The sequence below is a fragment of the Erpetoichthys calabaricus genome, chromosome 3, assembly GCF_900747795.2.
Source record: "Erpetoichthys calabaricus chromosome 3, fErpCal1.3, whole genome shotgun sequence".
Classification (NCBI taxonomy): domain Eukaryota; kingdom Metazoa; phylum Chordata; class Cladistia; order Polypteriformes; family Polypteridae; genus Erpetoichthys; species Erpetoichthys calabaricus.
Window position 1 is genome coordinate 64,753,529 of NC_041396.2, and position 21,569 is coordinate 64,775,097.

The 21,569-nt window shown below is 37.7% G+C and overlaps 2 protein-coding genes across 2 annotated transcripts in view; both read right to left on the reverse strand.

The window, feature by feature from the left end:
* The window catches only part of taf1b (TATA box binding protein (Tbp)-associated factor, RNA polymerase I, B), a 181,575-nt gene extending 177,760 nt beyond the window's left edge, over positions 1 to 3,815 (reverse strand). The window contains exons 1-2 of the mRNA XM_028796877.2: positions 3,650 to 3,815; positions 3,436 to 3,534 (exon numbers count right to left, since the gene is read on the reverse strand). Of these exons, the coding sequence (XP_028652710.2) occupies positions 3,436 to 3,534; positions 3,650 to 3,667 (117 nt within the window). The 5' untranslated portion in view covers positions 3,668 to 3,815. The remainder of the gene's footprint in view (positions 1 to 3,435; positions 3,535 to 3,649) is intronic.
* A 9,697-nt stretch (positions 3,816 to 13,512) lies between these two features.
* adam17b (ADAM metallopeptidase domain 17b) overlaps positions 13,513 to 21,569 on the reverse strand; it is a 72,873-nt gene continuing 64,816 nt past the window's right edge. Inside the window, exons 18-19 of the mRNA XM_028796878.2 lie at positions 18,059 to 18,115; positions 13,513 to 15,616 (exon numbers count right to left, since the gene is read on the reverse strand). Of these exons, the coding sequence (XP_028652711.1) occupies positions 15,278 to 15,616; positions 18,059 to 18,115 (396 nt within the window). The 3' untranslated portion in view covers positions 13,513 to 15,277. The remainder of the gene's footprint in view (positions 15,617 to 18,058; positions 18,116 to 21,569) is intronic.

The following is a 21,569-nucleotide window of genomic DNA, read 5'->3' on the forward strand; positions in this document are numbered from 1 at the left end:
CCATTCCTGTACTAAACCAGACAACAATGGAGAACGTGATTACACTTTCAATTATGGCTTTGTAAAATTGAAATAGGATTGGCTGGGAAATATTTAATTTCTTTTCTTGGAGTAAGAGGTACACTCACTGCTGTGTCTTTTTAGTGATGTAAGTGGTGTTTATGTCCTAGCTGAGACTGTTTGTGATACCTGTGCCCAAAAATGTGAAGGATTTCACCATATTGACTACAGAATCATTAATTTCTAGTGGAAGAGATTGTAAATGCTGTTTGCGAAAGTCAATGACCATTTCCACTCTCTGGGTGGAATTGCAACTAATATTGAGACAGTCCAAGAGGTGGGAGCCTACACAAATGTATTGTTTCCAGTTTATCAGAAAACTGTAAATCAATTTACAAATCAGTCTGTAGAGGTTTAGTTAACAACAGCTCTGGGACAATAGTGTTAAAAGCTGAACTGAAGTCAACAAAGAGTATTCTGGCATAAGTTCCTTTACAGTCCAGATGATTCAGCACAAAGTGAAGGCCCATGTAGATGGCATCATCCACAGATCTTTTGCTCAATATGCAAACTGAAGAGGGTCAAGATCAGTAGCAGTAACAGACTTCAGATGGGTTAAAACAAGCCGTTCAAATATTTTCATTAAAACTGATTTAAGAGCAATAGGCCTGTAATCATTGAGACAGCTTATTTTATCACTTTTGGGAACAGGAACAATAACATAACATTTAAAGCAATGTGGTAAGGTGCATTGGGCAAGAAGCTGGTTAAAGATGTCTGTGCAGAGAGGAGTGAGCTGCCTGGCACAGTGTTTGATTGTTACAGGTAAGACAGAGTCAGGACTGGCTGCCGTTTTGCTGTTCTGTGTTGCCAACACCTTCCAAACGTCATATTCCTTGGTGGAAAATGAAGAAGGGGGAGAGGTTTTTCTGAAGAAGTGTCTGGTGTTACAGCCACTTTAGAACTCAAGCTGCAGAGGTGATGTAAGTATTCAGCACCATGTTGTTCAAATCTGCCATAAAAGTTGTTAAGTTTGGCAGGGAGGGATGAATCTGGGTGAGCATTGGGAGCTCTCTTTTTGTAATCAGTAAAAGACTGAAGGCTTCTTCATACAGAGAAGCTATTGTTTGCAGAAAACTGAAGCTCCAGTATATTTTTGTATTTCCTTTTAGCATATCTGATTGAATTGTTCAACCTATTCCTAGCTAGTCTGTAAGTGTCCTATTCACCAGTTTTATGGGCGCTTTCTTTCACCTGATGGAAATTCCTTAGATCTTTGGTGAACCTGGGCTTTCCACAGTTATAAATCACAATTGATTTGCTGGGAATGAAAACCTCTTCACAAAAGCTGATATAAGATTTAACAGTGTCAGTCTGCTCATGAATGTTTTCACAAGCATTTTTAACAACATCCCAATCAGTACAGTCCAGACAATCTTGTAATGCTTCAAAGAGAAAAAGCAAACTCCACACAAGAAGCACCGATGATGCAACCTCCAATCTTCTTACTATGAGGCAGCAGCGCAACAACTGTGTAACCACCGCCTTCCTTTCACCAACTCCTTGTATTTCAAATTATTACAGCTTGAACAGACATCCTTAAAGACTACTCTAATGTCATGGCAAGGCTCAATACTAACTTTTGAAAGTGGTTGCCAGGCTAGACATCAACTGTTTGCTGCCAAAACAGAAGATATGGTTGCCATTTTTAACAGCCTATATTTGGAGTAATAAAGATGCTCTGCTCTGTTTTTTTAACAACTGGGGCCAAAAAGTAAATGCCAGTGGCAACAAAATGGTAGCCAATTGCAACTACTAATGTCAAACCCTGCATGGCCTTTTTTCACACTGCAAGATAGCAGGCTAATTTTACTCATTTGGAAGTATTCAACGATACCCTTACTTCTGTGATGGCTAGAAGGGCATAAAAAAAATAAACAGTTTCAGAAAAAGTAAATTCAATGGAAACCTTTACAGGTATTCAACAAGATAAAACAGCCTTTCTTGGCATACCGTAAAATAGTGTAATGTCTACAGCCCAGACATAAGAAAGAAAAAATTACTTGGGTATCTGTGGACTGTAAGAGGGGGTGAAGCTACCTGGAATAGGTAGCATGAAAATAGCTAGTGCAGAGTGTGGGGAGACAGAGTATGGATAGAGAGCAATTCCTTATACTGCAAAAAATTAACTGGCCTGGGTTTGTGGCCATTAGTGAGCCTTGGGTAACATCCTGGTTTTAGCCTGGCTCAAGTAGTTAGAGAAAAGTGTAGCAGATAGTGTTGTCTGTGACAAAAGGTGATTAACAGTGAGCAGCAGGAATGTGCATGCAGTGCATGAGGCAGCCAAGAGTGCATTGAGCTGCAGAGAAGGAGCCCAGGAAGACTGAGGCATCGCATGAAGAAGGAGACTTGATGGTTTTGGAAAAACACAATAGTTCTTTTAAGGGCTACCTACCACCATCATTGTCTGAGTGTTAGATCCATTCTCTGTCTTGCACCTACCCCACCATGGGCTGTTATTAAATTAGATAAACTTTAGTAATGCCAAGGGGAATTTAGAAAATATTTGATTAATTATAGGACAGTGGCAAAATCATATGCTACGCTTTACTACTAAGGTCTTTATGGAGGAAGGAAACAAAAACAACACATCCAGAACACTGAATCAAACTTAGAAGCCGGGGATCTCATTAATAAAACTTGTGAGCCATTTCTTACATAAATGGCAGGATTTATATATAAAAAAAAAAAAAAAAAAAATGGCTTTAAGTTACGGCAAGTCTCAACCATCCAGGCTTTTTTGTGTTGGCATTTTAGAGACTTCAGGTGGCTGGACAATTAAGTGAACAGAAAAAATTGTGCTCAATAAAACATTCCAATGACGCATCAGTCACATTCCAATGTCCATGAGCTAAATATACCAAACGTAATTCATATGTCCTTTCAATAGTTTTTATCAATGTTGGCAATAGCCTAATGCAAACGATCAATGTGAATTGTTTTTAGTGTGCAGTATATCTATTTTGTCTATAAACTGGGTCCGATTTGTGTTGTACAACATCACTGGTAATGCACAGCTTGTTGATCACAGCAGATTAAAACTTACCAAATGCATTAAAAAAAAAAAAAAAACTTGTAGAAAGCATTCAGTGGCAATCTTCCGCTGCTCTGCCCCCTTACAAAATGAACACTGGGTGGTTAAAATGGGAGTTAACACGCCTATCACGCAGTCCTCGATAGCACTTTCATAGCCACTGGGCCCCAACATCCATTCTACCACAGGAGATACTCATTTCCACAGCTGAGCCTTTGCTGTACAAAGGGGGCCCCCTGTAAAATGCATGGAAAATGAACACTATATAGATAAAAACTGTTCAACGTGTATTGTAAAACGGGGTGTTGCCGCAGTTTACGGGGTGCAGATTCGAGACTCACCTCAATCACCGTGTGACAGGACTGGCAGTAAAACTTGCCTTCGTCGGTGATACCCCAGTTGACCTCACTGCACCGAGGACACGGTTCTGTGTAGTCTCGCTATGGGAAGCAAAAGGTGAACAAAATGTTAAAAAGTGTCGCTTACGTCTAAAATATTTATCAAAAATTGTATTAGGGTTGTATAATCCACAGCCATATTCATTGTTGTACTTACTACGTGTTCATCGTCCATTTTTCCTGCTAATTTTATGTTATGAATACATGTGCATAGTTAGGACAGGGAATGCCTAGCTGTCTTCTTTTAAGTTTAAACTTGGCTCTCTACACATGGCGCTCACATAAACAACATACTTTTTCCTGTGTTCACTCTTAATACAACCGACCTGCAACTCCAATTTGAAACGAATAGGACCCCAGCCACAATATGTGGAATAAGGGGCATTCTGGGCAGCGGGCTTTTAATTCACTTCAAACCTTGACATTTATGTACACAGGTTAACATGGCAATTAAAATGCAAGCGACAAAATAATTAAGTAATGCAGTTTTATTTTTAATTTCAATTCATAACCTTTGTTACTGTTTGTATTGGATTGAATAGGTAAGTAATTTTGACAGTATGATGTAAGACTTACTTTATAAAGTGGTGGAAGTGTCTGTTATAACTTTAACTAGTACTAGGCAAGGCGGCGCAGTTTTTGTTCTCAGTGGTTATCTGTGCGAAGAAATGAACACGTTCTCAGCGTTTTTTCTACATCTCAGAGTGATTAGCAATTCAAATTTAGCTTCGAGTGAGGGTCGAACTGGGTCCTGCTGTGCCCTACTTCAAGGGTCCGATTCCCAAAGTCTGACCCTCCGCAATACCTACGCCGACACGCGGATTAAGTGCGCATTATTCATTCAAATTACTATGCTTATTTGAACTTTTAGGGCAACACAATTTAACAAAGTAGGTAGTACAACCTATAGAATTTACGCAAAGATAATTTGCTTTGGGATCATTATTATGAAGGCATTAGATTTGCATTCCACCCATATACAGGGGATCATCAGATTGGGGGCAGCGACAGCACAGGTAAGGCAGCCAACTGCCTAGGGCACACACACTAAGGGGGTGTCCGTTTACGTAGGTACTCATTGCAACGACAGACCCACAGGAATTCCCCTTGAAGCACGGCATGACCAAACCAACACGGTTAGAACTGTGTCAGTGATGAACGTTAACGTCAAATGTAATCAGATCAGATTGCGTAAGTCACGCAGGGTATTTACATGTTTGGACGGAAAAAAAATGATTCACTCGGTTTGTTTAGACAATTACGCTATTTCTGAATCGGCTTCAGTGGTCCTGACTGGTCCTATCACTGTTGTCTCGAGTGAGAAAAGTTTCCATCTTTAAAACTGTTTAAATCTTCCACGAGATCCGCGCCAGGAGAGGCTTTCTGTCCGAGCTCCATCAGCGCGCGGTGTTCGAAGGTCTTTGGACCAGGAAAGGACACAGCGGCGGCATTTACTGCCCGCAAACAGCGCTTCTGCCAGTTACAGTGATAACTTTGTCTCAAATTTCACTTAAGTGAAATTTTTAGTATTTTTAAATATTACACTGAGTAAATTGGATTTATTTTTATTACTTTGTGCACCTTACATTATTTCCGTTTTATTTGCTTTTTAATTTATTTGGATTTTTAAAATTTACATCATTCTATTAATGATTTTCTATTTTCTATAAAAATGATGTAAATGTGATTTTCTATAGAAAATCTTAAATGAATTGTGTTTTTTAAAATGCTCCTAATTGATTTTATCAATGTACACTCAAATAATCCATTTTTCCATGTTGAGACTTGGGGAAAGGCGAGTTGGAGTGCCCAATGGAGTTTTTTGCCCCCCGAGTCTGTAGAATCGCCTCTAACCACAGATACTGTAAAACCGTAACAACACACCCAGCAAGGACACGCATTGCGCTTCTTTCCTTCCCCACAAGTGATCACAAAAATGGCCCTGACTAGTTTGTTAGCACTGAGGCTGCCCTTTCTAAAGCCACTGGAGTTGAGGATGCACACCACGCGCCTGCTCATGCTGAGGTTCAGAGACTCTGTGCTGCAGTTGGTAGTGAGGTGAAGCTGAGCAAATGTGTATGGGGCCAGTGGTGTACCTACATTTTGGGGCCATGAAGATTGGAACTGTTATGGAGGCCCCTTCGCCCCCATAATGAAACATCCTTAATTTGAATGTTTTTTCATTTATGGCTAGCCTACATGATACGTTAATAACCCTTTAATTTTTAACTATTGTTTTGTATAGAATTACACTATATTATTATTATTTAAAAAAAAAAACACCTCATACAGTAGACTCCAGAAATTTTTAATCAGTGTGGACTGAAGCCGCTTGTAAGGCCCCTCTGGGATTAGAGTCCCTCAAGCTTAAAATCCAATTAGTTTCATAGAAGATCCAACTCTGTGTAGGGCCACTGACAGATTTATGCAAATAAAGAATACACCTGGAATACAAAGGTTAAAAAATATATCTTCTAATACATTTTGCAGACCTGCGGGGGAATCATCCAAATCAAAGCAAGCATTGGGAACAAGGCAGGATCAATTAACGGAGAGGGTGTCATCCGATTATAGGGTAAACACATACAAGGGCCAGCTCAACATCGCTTGTGGCAGCCAAGTCAAAAGTTTTCTTTCTTTTTAATTTTCTTGCTTTTCAGTCATTCTGGTGTGTGTTCAGACCATAGCATGTGTGTGTATTTATTTACCTGTTTATGTATGTATGTATGTATTTATTTAACTACATTGCTTTTGTAAATAGCCAAATTTCTCCCTAAGGACAAATAAAGTTCTATCTATCTATCTGCCTACCCAACTGTGGGAGGAGACCCAAGCAGACAAGTGAAGAACATACAAAGTCCACACCAAGGATGTGAACCTCGGTCTCATTGCTACTAGGCGGCTGCACCAGCCGTGGCATTTAAATATATAATTTCAAATTGTTTGTAAGCATTATCCAGTATAATATGTACTTTCATACTTTAAACATGGCGGGTGATTTGTGCTCTTTTTGTGCAGCTTAAGGGCAGTCTGTAGTTTTTTATCTGTTTCTACTCTGTACTGTATGTGTTCAAAATAATTTTGAACTGATTTGTAGTTTTGGCTTTTTAAGAACTTAAAGGTGTATATTCATATATTCTCACATTTACTGTCTTTGTATCTGCATGTTGAGTTAAGAATGTATTGTCATATGCAGAGTTAACAGTCACACTGCACAATGAAAATCATACTCTGCACCATTATACACAAACGGATAATAAAAAGACACATTTCCACAATACATACAGCAGTGTAATGTAAGCATATATTGTGCAAATACTGTATTACTAAAACATACTGTATAATCCAAAAACAACACAGATAGTACAACTATCATAATTCAAAAGGTGACTAGAAATGACTGGCTGGACCTTATGTGCCAGCAGTCAGATATCCTAAAGGGAAAAGGGAATAGTCAGAAATGTGTGCCTTTACACTGTACACTGCTTGGGAATATACATGCGAGATTCAAATTTGTGAATTCTTAAGTCTCGTCTAAGAGCTTTATATACAGAAGGTACTGTATAAAGAATATTCCATAAGCTTTTATGTGTGAATGGTCTTGGGATGGTGTTAACAATAGAAAAAAACTATATACTGTACTGTATTGTACAACTGATTTATATGTCATTGTCTCCAGAGTACTAAGCAGAAATCCATCCATTATTCAGCCCGCTATATCATAACTACAGGGTCACGGGGGTCTGCTGGAGCCAACACAGGGCGCAAGGCAGGAAACTAACCCCAGGCAGGGCGCCAGCCCATCGCAGACTAAGCAGTAATGCAGTACCATTTAAAAAGTCCTGAAAAATGAACACAACATTCCAAAGAATTGAAGAGCATGCCCTTTAAGTTCAGTTTTAATAATGTTCTTGTACAGTATGCTTGCATTTATTAGCCTGTGTGCGATAGATAGATAGATAGATAGATAGATAGATAGATAGATAGATAGATAGATACTTTATTAATCCCAAGGGGAAATTCACGTACTCCAGCAGCAGCATACTGATACAAAAAAACAATATTAAATTAAATAGTAATAAAAATGCAGGTAAAAACAGATAATAACTTTGAATAATGTTAACGATTACTAATCTAAAGTATATACTAATTACAAAACCAGTGTGGTTAAAGTAAAAAAATGTCACAAAATATAAACTATGGTATAATGTTGAAACAGAGCAGTGAAATATGTGCACAGAAGGATACCCAGGGTTTATTTCCCAGATATCTTTAAACTGCTCCCTGATTCCAGCTTCTTGGGTCAACAGGCTTCCCAGCACTCTGCAATGTATCACAGTGCAGGCAAAACAGAGTAATTCAAACCAAATACCATAAAGGCTTTGACCGTGGGCCTCTCATTGGAAATTGAAGTGAATAATGGTCAAGGAAGACATTTGCTGCCATTCCGTAAAGGACATAGCGTCAGGCAGCGTCCTATGTTTGAATGTACACCTGGTCAGTGGCTGTGTGTTTGTCTTCTTCTCCCATCCTTAAGGACATGCTGGTGAGGTTGTTAAGAATGCCAGACTTGCTCCAGTACAAGTGTGTGGAGTGGACCCCGTGATGGCTGGGATAGGGACTGAACTGGTCTAAGCAGATGTGGAAATGGTATCTTTTAAAATGTTATTTAACAAATGGAGGATTCTAATGACTTTAAATAGGCAGGCTGTGACGTACAAACCCTTGGACTTCAAACAACTGTCTGATTATACTGTTTTATATTATATACATATACCAGTGATGTTTGGTCTTCACATCTGATGAACTACACAATGGTCTTCAAAATTCCAGGATGCACCACACTGAGCTTTTCAGTGGCTCTCTTCACGTGAAAAGTTCTTGTTGCTTTATTTTCTTGAAGTGCAGGTTTGTAGTTTTAGATTTTTTATTTAGGCACTTACTGTACTTTACATAAATCAGGGATGGGGATTAAAAACCATAGGCTACAATATAAATAATAATCCAACAATAACAAAAATAATAATAGTAACAATAATCCTCAAACTGGCATAGCATAAAGGACAAAGGCATGGCAAAATTAATCAATCGAAATGTAACAGTACTGCAGCTCTTGAATTCATTACTAAATGATCATTTAAATGAAACTATAATCATCTCCTAAATGGTTTATATTAAAACGTAGTGAATATCATTTTCTGTTGTTCATCATGCTCTATGAGATTCTGTCTTGGCAGTCTCCATAGTGCGTTTGTCCACTGCATCCTCCCCAATGTCGTGCATTGATTGGATAGTTATATGGAACTATTTGCATACAGTCATGGCCGAAATTATCGGCACCCCTGGAATTTTCCCAGAAAATGCACCACATCTCCCAGAAAATTCTTGCAATTACAAATGTTTTGGTACACACACGTTTATTTCCTTTATGTGCATTGGAACAACACAAAAACACAGAGAAAAAAAGCCAAATCTGACATCATTTCACACACAACTCAAAAACCGGGCTGGACATAATTATTGGCACGCTCAACTTAATATTTGGTTGTACGCCCTTTGGAAAAAATAACTGAAATCAAGTGCTTCCTATAACCATCAACAAGCTTGTTACACCTCTCAACTGGAATTTCCGACCACTCTTGTTTTGCAAACTGCTCAAGGTTTCTCAGATTTGAAGGGCGCCTTCTCCCAACAGCAGTTTTGAGATCTCTCCATAAGTGTTCAGTTGGATTTAGATCCGTACTCATTGCTGGCCACTTCAGAACTCTCCAGTGCTTTGTTGTCAACCATTTCTGAGTGCTGTTAGAGGTATGTTTGGGGTCATTGTCCTGCTGGAACACCCATGACCTCTGACGCAGACCCAGCTGACACTGCACCCTACATTGCGCCCCAATATCTTTTGGTAGTCTTCAGATTTCATGATGCCTTGCACAAAGTCAAGGCATCCAGTGCCAAAGGCAGCAAAACATCCGCAAAACATCTTAGAACCTCCACCATGTTTGACTGTAGGTACTGTGTTCTTTTCTTCATAGGCCTCATTCTGTTTTCTGTAAACAGTAGAATGATGAGCTTTACCAAAAAGCTCTGCCTTGGTCTCATCTGTCCACAAGATGTTCGCCCAGAAGGATTTTGGCTTCCTTGAATACATTTTGGGAAACTCCAGTCTGGAGTTTTTATGTTTCTCTGTCAGCAGTGGGGTCCTCTTGGCTCTCATGCGATAACATTTCATTTTGTTCAGATGTCGACAGATAGTTCGAGCTGACACTGTTGCACCCTGAGTCTGCAGAAGAGCTTGATTATGTTCTGAAGTTGATTGGGGTTGTTTGTCCACCATTCGGACTATCCTTCGTTGCAGTCTTTTATCAATTTTTCTCTTCCGTCCACGTCCAGGGAGATAAACTACAGTGCCATGTGTTGTGAACTTCTTATGTTGCGTACAGTGGACAAAGGAACATGAAGATCTCTGGAGATGGACTTGTAGCCTTGAGATTTTTGATATTTTTCCACAATTTTTGTTCTCAAGTCCTCAAGACAATTCTCTGCTCTTCTTTCTGTTCTCCATGCTTAGTGTGGCACACTCAGACACACAACAGAAAGGTTGAGTCAACTTTTCTCCATTTTAACTGGCTTCAGGTGTGATTGCTATGTTGCCAGCACCTGTTTCTTGCCACAGGTGAGTTCAAACGAGCATCATATGCTTGAAATAAAACAATTTACCCACAATTTTGAAAGGGTGCCAATAATTTTGTCCAACCCATTTTTGGAGTTCTGTGTGACATGATGTCAAATTTGGCTTTTTTGCTCTGTTTTTTTGTGTTGTTCCAATGCACATAAAGGAAATAAACATGTACTGTATATACAAAAACATTTGTACTTGCAATAATTTTCTGGGAGAAATGGCGCATTTTCTGGGAAAATTCCAGGGGTGCTGATAATTTCGACCATGACTGTATGCAAGGCTAGATTAACTGGAAATCAGGGAAAATGTTTAAATGAAAATTATACTTCAATTTTGTTGAATTTTGTGATTGTATTGTAACTTTTGAAGTGTGGCAGGGAGAATTATCCTGCTGAAAGAGGCCACTGTCACCCGGGAATATTGCTGCAATTAAGGGGTGTACATGGTCTACAACAATCTTTAGGTAAGTGGTATGGGTCAAAGTTAAATTCACATGAATGCAAGGATCAAAGGGTTTCTAGCAGCACAATTCCCAGAGCACCACACAGCCTCCACCAGCTTGTTTTTCATTCATAGTGCATCTTGCTGTATCTCTTACCCAGGTACACAATGCACACTCATCTGGCCATCCACATGAGCTAAAAGAAAATGTGATGCACCAGATCAGACAAGCTTCTTCCATGGCTCCATGGTCCAGTTTTGTCATTCACATGCTCATTGTAAGCACTTTCAGCAGTGAAGAGGGTCAGTATGGACACTCCGACAAGTCTGAGGCTACACAACCCCATACGCAACAAGGAGCGATGCACCGTGTGCTCACAGGCCCTTCTCTCATGGCTTGCGTTAAATTTTTCAGCAATTTATATTACAGTAGCTCTTCTGTAGGATCAGAACCAACAGGCTAGTCTTCACTCTTCCTGTGCCTTGGAGGCCAATGACCCCATCGCCAGTTCAGCAGTTGTCCTTCCTTGGACCACTTCTGGTAGGTACTAACCACTACATACTGGAAGCACACTGCAAGACCTGCTGTTGGAAATGCTCCGACTGTCTTCTAGCCTTCACAATTTGATCCTGGTAAAAGTTGCTCAGATTATTATGCTTGTCCATTTTATCTGCTTCTCACACATCACCTTTTGAACTGACTGTTGCTTGCTGCATGATATATCCAACTCCTTGACCGGTGCCACTGTAACAAGATAATGTTACTCACTTTATCTGTTAGCGGTTTTAGTGTGCTGGCTGATCTGTGTTTATTTGTTGACTATAAAACAATTTTTTTTAAGTTCTATTCAAGCACAGTGCCATCTATAATAAATATAGTATAAAAAACTGTTTTGTTATTGATATCTTCATTTAGACCATACATGTCCAAGTGCTTTACAGGTAAAGAAAGACAAATACAAAAATGTTTGTAAAATAAATTCATAAACACAAAAAAATGACACATGGGGCAAAAAGGAACATCAAAAACAACCGTAAGTAATTAATATTATATAAAAATATAAATAAATGAAAGTTCTGTGATAGTCTTGTGTCCCATCTAGGACTGCTGATAATTTTATACCCTGTTCAGTTGAAGAAGAATCAGGCTCCCTGTTGAGAGTCTCAGGTACTGTATCCAAACCATGCACAATAAAAGTTTAATTCACATCCATTCCTAATCATCCATTCATCTACACATCAACTGCAGGGATGCTGGGTGCCTAAAGTCTTTCTTCATATTTGTATTACTCATTCATACTGTATTAATTTGCAAAGGCGGAGTGGTGGCTCTGAGGCTAAGGATCTGCGCTGGTATCCCGAAGGTTGCCGGTTCGAATCCCCGTCACTGCCAAAAAAAAAAAAAAAAGGCCACTGCTCTGCTGGGCCCTTGAGCAAGGCCCTTAACCTGTAATTGCTCCAGGGGTGCTGTACAATGGCTGACCCTGCGCTCTAACCCCAAGGGGTATGCGAAAACTACCAAATTCCTTATACAAGAAATTGTATAAGGCGAAATAAAGAACAAAAAAAAAAAATTTTACAAGCTTCTGTAAATTAATCTGAACTTGTATTAAATAATAATATTCAGTTTCAGAAACATCACATTATAGAACCAAACAGCACAATTCACAACAGTTACAGGGAAGGGGACATAAGATACAAAAACTCCACACAGAATGGGACAGGATTCAAACTCCAACCCATTGAATATTGAGGAGGACGCCTTAACCACTGAGCCCCAATGTACACAAAATTTGCTTTGTGTTTACTGTTGTTAGTACCTGTAACTGATACCAATATTCAAATGTGAATGAAATATTATTATCCATTTTCCATCACCCCCCCCCCCCCCCCCCCATATTTGTAGCACAAAGCCGGTGCTGCTTACATAGTAAAAATAGGAGTGCGATTCAAAGCAACTTTGTTACCTGAGTAGTTAAGGTATCTGCTGTACAGTATAAGAGTTTGTGTTATGTTTAACACTTCCCAAGTCTGTTTTAGGCACTTTTCACCTTGTACCTTTAAATATCTGTGCAGCTTTCTTTGACCGTCTAAACAAGTACTACAAAGTAATCTATCTGCTAAAATATTCTAACGCATAGGTGTATTGTCTACTTAACTGAAAGTTTCAGCTTTGTAAACCACTTCCACTGAGTAAACATTTATGTCTTCTAAGAGACACAGAAAATGGATGAAAACAATCAGTGTTAATGAATGAATAAATAAATATAACTACCTACTGATAATTTCAAATTGTGGTTAACATTTGTTCTCCATCACTTATCTGACAAAAGCCACTTTTAAGGAAAATAAATTCCTTTCATGTACAAACCTGAAACTTAATTTCAAACATCCGTTACATTAAACAAAACAAGCCTTGCCTTCCTTTCTTACCACATTTGTTCAGGTTTAGTTTAGCAAAAATGGCTAAACATAAGCTAAAAATCTGAAAATTAACCCAATTTCCGACAGCTTGCTGGAACTTTTCAAAGGTTTTGATTTTGATCAATTACAGTTATTTAAATGTATTAAAATGACTCAATTTCCATCATACATTTAAAGTACTACCACAGAATAACTTATGTTTTACATTCATTAAAACCCTGCATACATAAAGCCTAGTTAAGCACTAGTTCACTGCACCCCTTTAATTTACTGTAGTAAAAAAAAGTTTGAGATAAAGGATATACTGCAAAAAATTCGTAACGATTAGGTTTTCTCACTGATTTGTAACAAATGTTGGCCTGGCACCTTGCAGTAATTGGTTAATGATGGTAAAATGTCAACACCCAATTAATACTGTATATGGTATTCAGGAAAGAAATGGAACATATGTATACATGAATCTAATAAACACCAAAAAACATACAAAAGTTTTAATAATATAGCATGTTTTGTTAATACAAAAGAAAATATTTTAAAAAGTTGGATTAAGGCAGAGTCAACTCATTAAAGAAGGGTTTTTACAAAATAGTGTTAAACTAAAAATACCATAAGGCAAATGTCAAGTTACAATTTCTTCCCTAAAAGACATTTTTAGTGAAAATGTTGCAGACAGTGATTATCTGTGCACTGCTAGATGCCTTGAACTTAGTTTCTGGTGCAGGCTTCCAAAACAGCACTGGTCCAAGCAAAAGTAACTGGTAGGTAAATTTAAAGTACTGTACACTAGGTTTAAGGCAAGTGGCCCAAGCAAGATCTTTTCAAAGTAATAATTAACAAGACAAATACAGTGAAACATCCACAACATTTAAGGCACAATAAAATACAAAAGCCTTTTTTTGTAGAAAATGAAGTAACAGATTCAGTTCAATACTATACAACATTCATTATGGACAATATGCAGTTTGATTTTAGATTTGCAAGCTGCTTTGAGTGCACATGTAATTTGCTACTGAAACAAAGTTTTCTTTAAAATTAGCATTCATAAATGTAACTTGATATAACTACTGACATAAACTTAATTTACTAAAAAAAGGTTTAAACAAAACAAGTAAAAAATACACGTGTTCAAGAAATACTTGTTCTGCCAAAACCTATATAATTAAAGTATTTTGCGTGACTTTTTAACACATTTATAAAGAAGATTCTGAAATGAGATAGAAAAAGGCACTGTATTGACAATTAGCTTGTTTTACTTCACAGCTTGCAAACAACACATATTTTAGACAACTTGCATATTGCACTGTATTAAAGCTAGACCATCACCTACTTTTTCAATTAATTACAAAAAGAATTCACCTTTGTGAAAATATATTATACACATAAAAAGCAGTATAAAAACATGCTGACCAGACTTACCAAAGAGTACATTACATTTAATGCAAACAACATGCTCCTGCACAGGAAAAAGGTTAAAAGTGTATAGATAGTCTCACAGTTTTTACAGCAGTATTCATTCAGCGTTTTTCTTGGCAGCAGTTTTTCCTCTTTTCAAAAATGTTTAATCTTTTCCCTTATGTAGCTCGCTAAATATTTAAGAAACAAATAGTGGCTTTTATTTTCACTATCACTATCTCTTTTAAATACTTGTGCAATTTACTAGTTGCTAATGAAAAGAGATGATATGCATCTTAACAGTGAGGTATAAAATTAAAAGATTTTTTCAGTGGGGAAGCTTTTTTACTTTCCCCTTGGTGATGTAATTTTTCTACAGGATGATGTAATGCTGGTTCTCTTTTAACATTTTAGATGTAAACTGAAAATACAGCAAAGAAAATTAGCTATTTTACCTACATCTCCTGTATGAACCTTTTTAGGTGAACAATTAAAATAGCTCTTTGATTTCACTGCATGAGAAGATAACAATGTTCAAAAGTTCCTATGTTATAATTATGTGCAAGACATGGGGAAAAAAAATATCTTTCATTAGTTGCCTGTACAATAGTATAGTAGTCTGCTATGACCTCAACTGAACATATTCTGATAAAATTGTTTCTTCCCTTTCACCTCATACTTCTAAGATCTGAAAAGAACTTTATTTTTTTTATGTCATAATTTTGATTTCCTTACAAAAGTTAGCACATTTGAAAGAAATAAAATGTATCTTTCCATAATACTAACACACATTTTTTGTGTTAAAATATTTAAGTGTCTTCAAAAGGAGAACAGAATGAACATACTTGACTAGCATTCTGTCTCTTTGCTATCAATACGGGCTTGCCTCTGCAATCTGAAAGACATGGCCTTTTCACTTCGGGCAACTGGGTTTTCAGTGAGGTCTTCAAAGGACTTGGCAACTGTACCACTGTTTTGGAAGTCCTCATCCAATACATCTTCATCAATGTGAGAGTCACTGCTAGGGTCCTCCTGAATTGTAGCCATCCGAGGATGATCAATTTTTGGTCCTGCTGGAACAGTAGGGGGAACCACAGCTAATGGCTGGATGGGTGGTGCTTGAAATCTGTTAGCTGACTGAGAAGGAAGCTTCACAATTCGGACAGAAGCAGAATCCATCTCTGCATTCTACAAGAGACAAAGAGCAGCAGTTCACTCAAGTCAGACACTTAAATATAAAAATGTCAGTAATGCACTGAAAATGCATGTTACTTGAATATTTAAATGTGAACCATAACAAAATTCTAATTTAAAAAACCATTAAATTGTACTCTGAAACCATAACTATTCAACAATTGATTAAAGGAAAAGTCTGGTATTTTATAAGTCCAAGTTATTTCTTCACAATCATGGTATAAATTTAAAATTGGCATGCAGAAAGAAACAAGTACACAAAAAACCATTTGCAAAAAAAATGAAATGAGGCTCCAAACCACTCCTTTACTATGAAAACAATTTAATTGCCATCTTAGTTATTAGAGCATTAATTTCCACTTGCACGTGTATCTGAAGATGAATTAAACAATGCAACAATTGGCTACTGGATCTTAATTATTATTATTATAGCCAATCAAGAAGAAAAAAATGTACATCTGCTATAAAACACAAAGCATTTTTTGGTAAATAAGGGATATGACAAAACATTATTGTGATAAAGAAACAAATTTGGGAACATCATCATTTATAAAACAGATAGGCAGTCTTCTTCAGTGCAGAGAGAATATTGTCCAAATGTAGATATTATGCAGCGGTAAATAGTCTGGCAGATAAAAAGGGATAATGTGCCAGATAGTAACAAAAAATAAAAAAATAAATGCGTGGACACACATGCACACTCCATGATGAATGTGTGTCATAGATGTTTTTTGGGAGTTGGGGGAAAAAAAACAGACTCAGTCCTGTTTTAAGCAATCGGCAGTCTGTGTGGTACATGTGCAAATGCGAAACTGTCACCCATCTGCCCTCAATGCCACACAAGACATTATCTCAATTAACAACAGCTTTCATTGATTGCTGTGCTGCCATTATTCAAACATGTCAAGTTCACTACTTTGCCACTTATTGGTGGGATGTGTCACAATATTCTTTAAATCCACAAGGGAAAGTATAAAGACATAAGTGAATAACATTTTTACTTGAAAAACTGCACAAACTGCAAAGATCAAAAAAAAAGACCGGTCATTATTTTGATTGCTCCAATTAAAAAGTATAAACCACTAACACCTAGATCTCCTACTATGCCCATTAAAGCTTGGTATGTAAAGTTTGAAAATAATATGTTGGTAAGTTTGGATTTCAAGGTTTTCTGTAGTAAATAATCACCAAGTTGGCCCATTACAATCAGTCACACTCAAAACATTTGTAAATGTTTGCAATAACATAAACATAAAAATATTTATGTTTATTTATGTTTATGTTAAAACCTCCCTCCTAAAAACTAAATCTGGTTTTGTTAGAAGTTTTCAAGTACTAAACATCTAGTGCTCTTTTTTGAAATGTGTTCTTGTGTGAAGCAAACAGAAGAAATAATACAGAATATTTGTATAGTTTTTCCACTTATGAAACATTTTTTTCCCCAAGAATCGTGGAAAAACTATATTAAGTTTAAAATAGGTAAAATTAGATCTTTTAAAAATAAAGGCTACAACAGAATATTTCATTGTTATTACTTTAATGGATGCTAACAATTATCAAAATAAAATCTGGCACTACAAATGGTAAGAAAAGTACTGGTCAGGTCAGATTGGGGAGCATGCTCTGGTACAGTGCGTTGCCGCACCCACCACATGACAAAAGAGCTCTGGATCCTGGTTGGCAACCCCCCAGGCAGACATGCAGTCAAGTCCCACCTTCCTAAAATGACCATCTATCTGCCACAGCCAAGTGTTACATGGGCCTCCCCTTGACCTGGTCGAGCCGATTGGATCCTCAACAATGAGGATCCTGCAAGCCAGACTACACTCAGTGAATTGCGCCACATAGCCATAGTGCCGTAACTGACGCTCCCTTCAAAGGCAGGTAATGTGCCTCATTCGGGACTCTATGAGAAACCGCTGATTCGACACAAAGTCAAACCAGTGGTACCCAAGGATTCTCCAAAGAGACACAGAACCGAAGGAGTCCAGTATACATCTCAGGTCACTGGATAGCGACCATGTCTCACAACTATATAGCAAAACAGGAAGCACCTTTCCAGATAGGGACGACAAATCCCGTTTTCTAGTCAGTTGGGATGACGCCTGTCTCCCAAATGGAAGCAAAGACTGCTTGCAATGCTAGGACGACAAGTTCACCCCGGATAACACAGATACCTGCAGCCTTTTCTGCCCTCAGCTGGTTTACCACCTGTGCCATCTCCATTTGATTAGGTGGTTCACAGCTAATTGGAGGATCAGCCTCAAGAACCGTGGACCCAGAGATATCCAAGCCCTAGCCAGAGGATCAGCTTTAAATGGCTGCTCAAAGTAGCCAGCCCACACAATATGAAAAATACTATAATTAGATTATATTTGAGAATTTAAGTAAAACGTATTTACAATTATGAGTAATTAACATGACAAAAATACTTACACTAGGATAAAAAAGGGACTTTGTGTTTTCCTCATACTGCTTATCAAGTCTTTTGTCCTAAAATGAAACATAAAATGTGATTATCCATCTGCATACTAGGGTGTAATGAAGTTTGTTAATCAAGATGAACACATAAATACTTAAATGGTAGCCAGGCCTAAAAATTTGCTTCACTTTCATAATCTTTTCTTGAAGAACCATTCACAGACAGTTAAAGTTCAAGACACTTTTTCAATAGTCATTCATTCAATCACAGGAAGTCCACAGGGGTGTGTCTTATCACCATTACTGTTTACTCTGTACACAAGTGACCTTAGACAGAATAATGGCCACTGCTCCATTATCAAGTATGCAGATGACACCATGATCATAGGACGCATATCTGGGGAGGATGAAAGCCACTATCTAAATCAAGTGGACTGTATGGTAAACTGGTACAATAAAAACTCACTCTGAATGTAAAAAAGACCAAAGAAATGATATTTGATTTTAAGAGACAGAAATCTGTATGTTCACTTGTAGTTCTGGGAGAGGAGGTAGAAATAGTGACTGAATATAAAGACTTAGGAACTTACCTAGATAACAATCTTAACTGGAATACAAATACAAAAAAATTATTTTCTAAATGCAACCAGCACTTATTTCTCCTCCATAAACTCAAACTATTTAAAGTAGACAAGGACCTCATGTTGTCCTTCTATCGCAGTATCATCCAGTCTGTGATCACTTTCAGTTTCATTGCCTTTTTTTAACAGTCCGACAAACCAAAACTCAAAAAAGCTCCAGCAGATTACGAAGTATGCAGCTAAAGTTATTGGGGCTGATGTAGATGATTTGTCTAGTGTGTGTCAGAGGGCAATGTTAAAGAAACTGAAATCATATCAACTGATGACAGTCATTCATTACTTGTAGAACTAAAGTTCAGTAAGTCAGGAAGGATAGTCACTTTGAAAACCCACACAAATCGCTCCAGAAACTCCTTTCTTCCTAGTGCCATATGACTCTTCAATAAGAAATATCAGAGATAATGATTAAGGTTTTGATATATATCCTGTAACCTTTTTTTTGTGTAAATATGTATTATCTAACTGCCTTACCTTAACCTTTCTTGTTTCTATGTGTCTGTTTTATTTCATTCTGTCTGTTATTAGATGCAACTGAGAAGGCAAATTTCATGTTTTCTTGTGTAAACATGACTAAATAAAGAAACCTTAAACCTTGTAGTGACTAACTAAATGCCTAGCTGCACTAGCTGGGTCGCCCTATACTCAGCCACTTTTCCCAAAAACCTTCTAAAGACTTCTTAAATACAGTGGAACCTCGGTTTACGAGCATAATTTGTTCCGGAAACGTGCTCGTAGTCCAAAGCACTCATATATCAAAGTGAATTACCCCATAAGAAATAATGGAAACTCAGATGATTTGTTCCACGACCCAAAACTATTCATATAAAAATGATTAATACAAAATATAAAGTAAAAATACATAAAACAAATTAACCTGCACTTTACCTTTGAAAAGAATCATGGCTGGTGTGAGTGAGTTTCTAAACTCTTGTGGGTATCCACCCAACGGGACGACACGCGGAAGAGCGTCCCAAAGCAATCGCAGTCTCCCAGCGCTGAAGCAGTTTGCCTTAAAAGCAAATCCGAAAAGATCACGGACATGCTATAAGCACCTGCCGTCGATGGGTGATACAAGGAACAAGGAACATTATAAATGCGCAGGGCTCTGCCTGACTGCTGTGTCTGTTTCAAGCTGAATAAAGCTGATGTTGCTAAAGTACTGAGCTTTGTGTTTTAGTGTGCAAGACGGGGACTTGCACATCACAGCACACACGCATGAGCACACGCACACACACACACACACACACACACACACACATATACACACACGCGAGCAAGCACACACACAAGCGCGCGCACACACACACAGTAACAATGCTAATGCTGTAGTAAACAGTATACACTCGTACGGATGTTTACTATGAGTGAGGCACGCTGACTCAGACGGAGAATGGGAGACATTCGCCCACAATCCTGCAGCGAGAGAGAGAACCACCATCAGCTTAGTTGTGATCACATGACGCTCAGCAGACAACGAGTATACATACTACTCGTACTGCAAGACCTCGCTTGTTTATCAAGTCAAAATTTATTAAAAATTTTTGCTCGTCTTGCAAAACACTCGTAAACCAAGTTACTCGCAAACCGAGGTTCCACTGTACTCAGATACAAGTCCAATCAAGATGTATAATCCTTCCAGTGTATCCTGGGATTGCGTCCAGGAGGACAGGTCTGTAATATTCCCATAGGAGTCATCCTAACCATATGTACAAACAACTCCAACGAGCCCCTCTCAGCCAAGAGAAGGTGCAGTTTTACTCCTGGGTCCTTTTGCATACCTGATCTTCTATATCCTGGAGAAAGAGTCTAGCAATGCTGCAGGATCTAACTTTTGTCTGCTACTGTTCCCAATCCCAACATTTCAGTAGTTAACCAGAGTTCTTGATCATAGGAATAAATATATGTTTGTAGATATATTAAAATGAGCATTTTTTTCAATAATAACATTTAACTTATTTTTGGTTCAGTAGCACACCATTTTGAGTTGTTTGTGCTCATTTCAGGTATTTTATCAATAATTCCAATAGGTGTGTATCAAATCAAAAGAGTACCAATTTTAATTTGAGAACAAAATAAGTGTAAAACTTTCCTTGTTATTTTCATTATTTAAGAAACACTAGCAAATGACAACACTGTTGAGAAATGAGTCCTACTTCATATAAATCATTATTCTTGAATTTATTTTACTTTTACTATATCTCATACACTTGGGCAGTTTCAGTTTATTAAACCTGTACAAAAAAGGTCATAAAAAGTTGTACCAAGTTGTGAGATAAGAGTCTTAGTATAAATGTAACGCCTTGAACAATAGTAGAAAACCAGGAAAGATGCTTATTTGTCTGTGCTTGATCCACAAGCCACACAGAGAAGTATTCCATGCTTCCATTTTACTATGCTGAAAAAACATTCCGGATTAAGAAAAAAAATATACATTTTTGATCTTTTTATTTTATGATACCTGTAAGAAAAAATTTAGCCTCCGATTTAAAAAAAAAAAAAAAAAAAACTTTCACTACTCTGGGTGAAAAAGTATTATTTAAAAATCATATTCTTCTTCTTCTGTCGGATGCTCCTGTTAAGGGTTGCCACAGCGGATCATCTGTCATTATGTCTGTTGACAGCTCTATACCTCTTAGGAAATTCGTCCTTCTCTGCATTTCTCACTAAACATTTTCATCTAAAAAAAATATGCATAAAAAATACTATGGACTGGCACCCTGTCTAGGGCTGTTTCCTGCATTGTGCCTCATGCTGGCGAGATACTTTGTGGACCCGCCCGGTGACCATTAAGTTGGATTAAGCAGGTTGGAAAAACTATTAACTATTACCCAGGGCCAGGATCATTTTGTGTGTTTTTTTTTTTTAATCTCACCTACTATTTGCAA